At 34.1% G+C, this 7,880-nt stretch overlaps 1 protein-coding gene across 1 annotated transcript; it reads left to right on the forward strand.

Moving 5' to 3' along the window:
• The first annotated feature begins 1,972 nt into the window (after window positions 1-1,972).
• LOC117118740 (adenosine receptor A2a-like) lies at window positions 1,973-2,875 on the forward strand. Its single transcript, XM_033263420.1, has one exon. The coding sequence runs from the start codon at window positions 1,973-1,975 to the stop codon at window positions 2,873-2,875; it is 903 nt and encodes a 300-aa protein (XP_033119311.1).
• The last annotated feature ends 5,005 nt before the right edge of the window (window positions 2,876-7,880 follow it).

Below are 7,880 nucleotides of genomic sequence, written 5' to 3' on the forward strand. Positions count from 1 at the left end.
ATAAAGGACATAATAATACATCGGGTTCGAGTCCCACCAGAGGCATTTTATTACACAAATTTCTTTATTCATTTATTTACAGGACTACATTCGTTGAGAGCTATGCTACACGATGCATTATTATGTCCTTTATTCGAATCTTTGATGATTTATATATAATTTAACAGTGTTAACGGCTATCTTGATTTATATATATATATATACATATATATATATATACATATATATATACATATATATATATATACATATATACATATATATATATACATATATACATATATACATAAAGTATATATATATACAAAAGTATATATATATATATGTATATATATATATACATACATACATATATATTTATATACAAATAAAACATGTAACACTGGGTTAAAGACTCAACATTTTATTGCACTACAGGCTGTTTCATGAGGGGTGCCTCAATCATCAGGTGCTAGGCTCTGAGTTAAGGAATAATGAAGTACATAGATTGTTTATCAAATGTAAAAAGCAATAAAAACTTTCAATTTAAAATCCGTTTGTTAAATATATTACAAATTTAAGTTACTGCAAATAAAAGATTCGATCTTAATATACAAAAAACAAAACAAAAACAACCTAAGAACAAGTATAAAAAAGGCAATACAAATAATGAAACAGCAGGAATAACAAAATGATAGCCTCAGTGTGGTACTTATTTCCAATGGGGTCCTCAACAGGGAAACTAACAACTGAAAGGAATAAGAGGACAAAACAAGCCAGCAGGTTATAATCAAAGAACAAAAGAAAAATCAATTTACAAAAAAAAAAAGATTAAACTGCTTGATACGGGACTGATATGTTTGTTTGTCTTGACATGGTGTAGACACGGAAGCTTACTTAAAGTCCATATTAATAGTAAGAAAATGATATTGAATCTGATGGACAATTGGGCATACAAACAAAATTGATTGGTGATACAATTGGTCCAGCCATAACGACCAGCCGGACTGCTCCGTACGGACTTGATATTGTGGCAAAGAACGTGTTAAATCCATTTTTAGCTAAATACACTATTTTGAACGCCAATGCACTGCATACATTGCCGTATATATCCAAAAGTACCAAAATGTTTGTTAAATCTACGGCAGTCGTGTATTTATACACTACTTAAGGCTTAGCATTCTGTAGCATAATTTCATTTATCACAACACGCTGGTCTTTAATCGAAGGGAACAGGTAAAGTTAAAAGGTAGTCATTCAATCGGGACTGAACAAATTTGGTCTTCAATTTTCTCGTACAGGTGTCTACTGTAGGCTAATTCTCGATTTTGTTTTGGGTAGAGTAGGCCTGGGTGTGGGACATACAAAGGGAGGGGGTGAAGGGATGTTTGGAAAATTTAGGAACTCTACACTAAGGTCTGACCACGTAAATTGTAACGATTTTCATTTTTTTTTTATATTCTGCCAGTGCTTAAACATCATTCGCATACACATTTGTCGGGTTCATTTTATAAATGGCATTAAAATTCATCATTAGCACATAATGTCTAACTAATGTGGAAGAACTGAAAAAATGCTCATGACAGAAAAAAAACTATATTCCATATCACAACCTTCAATACAATGCCGTAAGCAAAATATGACCACTGCGCATGTCGAATTTCAGTAGTATTGTCTATCCAATCATTGCACAATAATATTCACTTGCTTTTTCGTATTGGATATAAGCATTGATCTACATACAATAAAGCTAGCCTATTTGGAATTATAGACTCATTATTTATTGAATCTGTTACGATTAATGTTATAATACCAGCGAATAAAAGTATATTTACAAGCAAAACGACAGTGGTTGACAGTTTTCACCAAATTGACTTTTTCTACCGATTTTATACCTCCAAGAATTTTCATGGAGGCAACAATTGATTTGGTAATACAACAAAACGTTTCTGTAGAATTATTTATTTTTATGATTTGTACATTTTTACCTGTCATGCTGGTGACGATAATTGGAAACTTGATTGTTATACTCAGTGTGTACCGGAATCGTTCTTTAGTAAAAACTCCGAGTTGTATCTTCATAACATCCTTAGCACTCTTTGATTTCTTAACTGGCTTGATTGGCGTTCCTCTCCTTATGGTTGGTTATATTCTTCGTAGACAGTTCATTTATATAGAAAGCTGTGGCATTTGGTATTTTGTGCCCGTTAACATATTTGTCGCAATCTCAATGCTGCATCTAACTGTGATCACTATTGATCGATTCCTTTCAATTAAATACCCTATTAAACATATTGTGTGGATGCCGGTTGAAAGAGCAATTCGAATTTGTATTTATGTCAGTTTGCTTGGCTTTTTTCTCGGAGGAAGTCCATTTGCAGTAAGTGCTCTCGCAAGCCTGTTTGTACCACCACCTAACGTGACATATGAATACGAATGCGGGAGTTCGGTGTTTTATGATATGTATGGCCACTGTGTGCACCATTACCTCACCCTGATTGCTGGCTTGACAATTCCTACTACGTTTATTCTGTACGCATCTATTTTCTCATTTGCGTCGAAAAAAGTAAAAGAAAGTGCCACACGTCGAGGAAAGAAAATTAACAGACGAGAAATGAAAGCCACTAAGACAACAGCCATAGTACTTCTGGTTTACACTCTGTGTGTTGCACCAACTGTTCTAAATGGCACTGTCCGAAAAGCTGTTGAAAATGGTTCCACCTGGCTTGTGTGGTACTTGTGGTTATCAGAATTTCTGGTAGTCGCTAACTCGATGGTGAATCCGTTAATATATGCTGGAAGAAATAAAATAATGAGAAAAGAATTCAAAGAAACGTTTTCTTTATTATTTGTAAGATTTATCCGGAGCAGAAATGAAAGCGAAAGAAGCATCTAACATCAGTTGTGTTGACGGATCGGATTCAGAAAGCCAAATCACACGACGACATCCACTAGGCGACAGTAGGTGATATCGTCACTAACAGACTTAGCAGCTAGTTTTACCACGTCGTTTGAAAACACTGGTGATGTTTCAGTTCAGGTATTATAGAAACATTAAATACTATCACACACACACAACCCACCTTTAAGGAATGTGAAGCGCATTGGTCGAAGCTCAACAGGTTCGCACTCCACATTAAAGAGAACTGTTATATATAGATGGTTCAAGGTGTTGGAGCAGCACATTGGCCGAAGATTTACACTGGCAAGCATAATCTCTTTTCTCAGCCAACCGAACTCCTACTTACCCCTTTTTATCCTCAAAAGTGTTAATGTTAATAAAATTATTAAGATTCTTGTAACCATATTTTTTTCATCCGACTCACAGTTTTACAAATTTGGTATCTTTGGACCTAATGATCTGTTAGAAATGTTGGAAATGTTAGCCTACGTTTTTGTACCTAGCAATTCACGAGTAAATGTTAAGTTTATCAATTGTTTATACACAGCGTCATCTTGCATCCCTGATTAACGATGTGTTGGTTAAAGCATATCGTGTACTTATAAACAATTTCGAAATACAAGGGAAATGCACTCTAGCCAGGGGCGGATCCAGGATATGAAAGAGAATAGTTTAAAATGTCCAAAAAAAAACAAAAAACCCCAACATTAAAAGGGGCCCTGGGAACTTCCCCGGGAAAATTTGGATTCCTAGATGGCCGGAAATGAGCTTTCCCGACTTCTGAGGAGTTTTTAATGACCTTTAAGTTCTTCAAAATTCAAGGTTTTCTCCTCTTGAAAAAGATCAGGTAATTTTATCTCATTCTTTAGGCCATTATATAGAGAAAAAATATCAAAGACATAAGCAATATATTATTATATTCCAACAATATTGTAGAACGTACTTTCGTAAATACATTATTACGACATTGAACCAAAAACAGTTTGTATAATTTTATTTAATTGAAGGCTAGTTGGGCTAAGCATAGTTTGTCTGATTTGCCAACCTATATGCCTAGGTAGGTTCAGGCGCGTCACCGTACACGTAGACCAATATAGCAGTATTTTAATCACTTTTTCAAACAGTTAAGTAAACATTATGTATATATTGTTAATGTAAATTTTGATTAGTGTTTTTTATATTTTAAGCCTATTTTGTTCTGTTTTATTGATGTTTTTATGCTGTCTCTTATACACATCTAGATGTGTATAAGAGACAGTAATTATTCTCTATATACTGGCCTATAAAGTCCTGAGAAAAAGAGCTTCAAAAGTACTTTTAAAAATTGAAGAACTCCTTAGCAACACACTTCCCATTGAGATATTGCGATGAAATATTTTAAGGTTACTAGAATTAGGTTGGGGAACTGAAATTTTCTACTTACAAGTCGACACCCCGATGTTAATTAGTAACACCTCGGGAAAATCGGTTATACTTGTAAAGGTGAAGAATCCACATACTGTTTTGATGAATTGAGTAGACATAGAAGTGTTTTATTCATCAAGCCATGATAGAGAATGTCGTGGATGAAAATGGGACGGGGTAGTTTTAAGGGGGAGTCTGGATTTCTGGACAAAATTTCCAGAATTATATGTACAGTATTTACAAGTCAAAATAATGAGGATTTCTATTGTTGCTAGCCACATTGTAAGTATGGGGAGAATGTAGGGATGTTGTAAAGAGACGGAGATAATTTTTATAAATGTAAAGAAAATAAATTACACTGACATATTCAGTTTACATACACGTAGCAACTCCCTGTTAACATCATCATTCCAAGACAAGGACAAGTACATGAGGTGGGGGTGGGATATGGTTGTTTGGAAGTCATTGATAAAATAAAATTATCAGTTTTTAAATTTCATTAAGCAATGTATTTATCATAAAACAAGGCCCTATCCCGACACGATCTCCAAGTCAATAATGAAGCTCTCTGGTGTGGTGTTATTTCGCCCTTATTTAGACGCGAAGGGGAAAGCCTCTTTAACAACCTGCTTAAGCAAGACAATAATTCATCTATTCGAACTACCGATTTCATCATTAAAATACCGGTTGAGTAAATAAGGGAACACTAAAATTAATTATTCTCTGATCAAATCAACTACACTATGCTACCCTAAAATTATGAAATTATGCCAAATTTTAAATTTAATGGTTATTTAATAGAATATTGTAAATCAGTATTCTAACGCCACGACAGCAACACATTGCTCTACACAAACACACTCATTGGCGGATCCGGGGGGCTCAGGGGGTCCTGACCCCCCAACTTGGAAAAAAAATCTCTGTGTACCGGTACACACATAGCCCTATTTACTGTAATAAGAATGATAAAAATTACCTGACCGTTTACAAAAGGGGAAAACCTTAAATTTTGATAAAATACACTTTAGAAGTCTGGAAAACTCATTTCTCGCCATCTAAAGAACCAAAATTTTCCCGGGGAGGACCCCCGACCCCCGTCTTATTTGGGATTCATCGATTTATTGAAAAAAGAATATGTATGCAGCGACTCAATTTTTGTTATGTACTGTACATACACACATAGTAAGGCTACTAGTATTTGCAATAATAAGAATGAAAAGTTTACCTGACCGTTTTCAAGCGGAGAAAAACCTTAAAATTAAAAAAACTTAAAAGTCACCTCAGAAGTCGGGAAAGCTCATTTCCTGCCATCTAGTGATCAAATTTTTCCTGGGGAGGGCCCCCGGACCCCCTTCTTCTTTGGGGTTATCCATTCATGGAAAAAAGAATACGTAAGCAACTGAATGTTTTAAAATGTACGTATACACGCAAAAAATGGCCTATTTACTGTAATAAGAATGAGAAAGTTTACCTGACCGTTTTCAAGAGGGGGAAAACCTTTAATTTTTAAGAACTTAAAAGTTATTGAAAGACACCTCAGAAGTCGGAAAAGCTCATTTCCTGCCATCTAGTGATCAAACTTTTCTCGGGGGAGGACCCCGGGGTCCCCTTCCTCTTTGGGGTTGTCCATTCATGGAAAAAAGAATACGTAAGCAACTCAATTTTTTTTATGTACGTATACACACATAAATAGACCTGTTTACATTACATTGTTGCGTGCATACAAAATCAGAGCAGTCGGACCTCTTGCAGTTTTATATTCTTTGGTATCACTCTAAAGTCAAATCAACGATATAATGTACGTTTAATTTCAGTAAGTTTTACGAATCGCCTTTATAAAATTGTATTAAATAACCAACTTTTTTTTTCTTATAGATGTATAGGATATTTAATTATAAGCATTTAAATCAATCAGAATACGAAATAAACGTAAATCACCGTACACGTAGACCAATATAGCAGTATTTTAATCACTTTTTCAAACAGTTAAGTAAACATTATGTATATATTGTTAATGTAAATTTTGATTAGTGTTTTTTATATTTTAAGCCTATTTTGTTCTGTTTTATTGATGTTTTTATGTAATATATCCTGATGAAGAGCGTAAGCTCGAAAGCTTGATTAAAGACACAATTTGTTCCATCCAAGCCTCCGACCATTTCTTTTACCTATACAGTATATACCATGAGGCACATTTCAATGGGCTCTGGAGGCAGTCAAATTGCTTGTTGAAACTCGATCCACGGTTTGTAATACAACATATTGATCACAGTAGCGGTTAAATAATCAGTTCAATAACCATACAAACTTTGAGGGAACGCACTTAGATGAGGTACATACCATTATATTTTATGCCATAAAAAATTCAACCCAATGGCTAAAATAATGCCAAAATACCGAGCCAAAACCTTGCTTTGCCTGGCTGTGAATCTAAGAAGCCTTAGTCCAGGAATAACCCTTCTCTGGACACTACCAAGAGAATTACTGTATTATGATGACAATTATTTTACACATGGTGCATCCAATGCTATTAATTCACTTAATGGTTTATAGTAATTGATTAGTCTCATAAGTATCATTTAAGAAACCATCAAAAGGGGTTGAGAATAAACGCTCTCTTTGAATTATTGTTTACAATAATTAAATCCGGTCTTCTATGAAATATAATACTAAAGACAGTCTCGGTCCCAAACATAATCTAATTGTATTATTATGAATTGTAATAATTGATACCAGTAATTTATCAACTTCTGATTGGATTAACTTAACAATTCTGTCATGTCGGGCGATACGTTTCTAAATTCCATGTCAAATGGGTTGTTAAAAAGGCTACAACTTTTCTCATGAGCATTTGGGTAATACAAGTTAACAATGCTCCACATTCAGTTAACTGCATCCTAGCTTTAAAAACAAAAACTGTACCAGTTCATCTTTCAAATTAGTGTTATTTAAATAAATTGCAGAAATGTTAAGGTCAATACCATACTTACAGGATATTCTTCTTTTAAAAGACGTAGTACTTTAACTCTGTTATCAATATGTACTTGTTTTATGTAAATTGCTGCTTGTTTTGGAAATATTAATTCCACAACCAAATTATCTCTTGTTACTTTAATGCTATAGAGATCATCTTTTAAATTCAGTATCATGTCTTCCCTTATAATACACAACTCATTTAGCTCCACCCATATTGATTCACCAGCCAGTTCACCTTTACCCTTCTTAATAAATCGTCCCTTGTTATCAACAATATAATTTCCGAAAGTGGGTATACCTTCCTCCTCTGAATACTCAGCATTCCTTTTTTTTTTCATAAATGATTCTCTTGCACTTGCACTTGGTCTGAGCATCGTCGGAGTTCAATCACTGAAGCATAAACGATATCTTCTTTGATATATAAATGAGTAGACCCCAAAACCACCTTTACCAACAGGGATAAACATGTTATCACGATTAGGCAAGGTTTCGATTAAACCATTTTCAGATATACTCAACAATATCGTTCTCAAACTCTTTAAGTTTCTTAATTATAATCGCCATGTTACATATATATTATAAGTTAAACTTAGAGATCACTATCTCATTTATAGCTTTA

This window comes from Anneissia japonica, unplaced genomic scaffold, assembly GCF_011630105.1.
Source record: "Anneissia japonica isolate Jap-2015-1 unplaced genomic scaffold, ASM1163010v1 scaffold1951_len603592_cov169, whole genome shotgun sequence".
In the NCBI taxonomy this organism is placed as follows: domain Eukaryota; kingdom Metazoa; phylum Echinodermata; class Crinoidea; order Comatulida; family Comatulidae; genus Anneissia; species Anneissia japonica.

What these genes read in the sequence shown, in the direction of transcription:
- LOC117118740 (XM_033263420.1), top strand. Translation starts at nt 1,973, where the DNA reads ATGCTGGTGACGATAATTGGAAACTTGATTGTTATACTCAGTGTGTAC.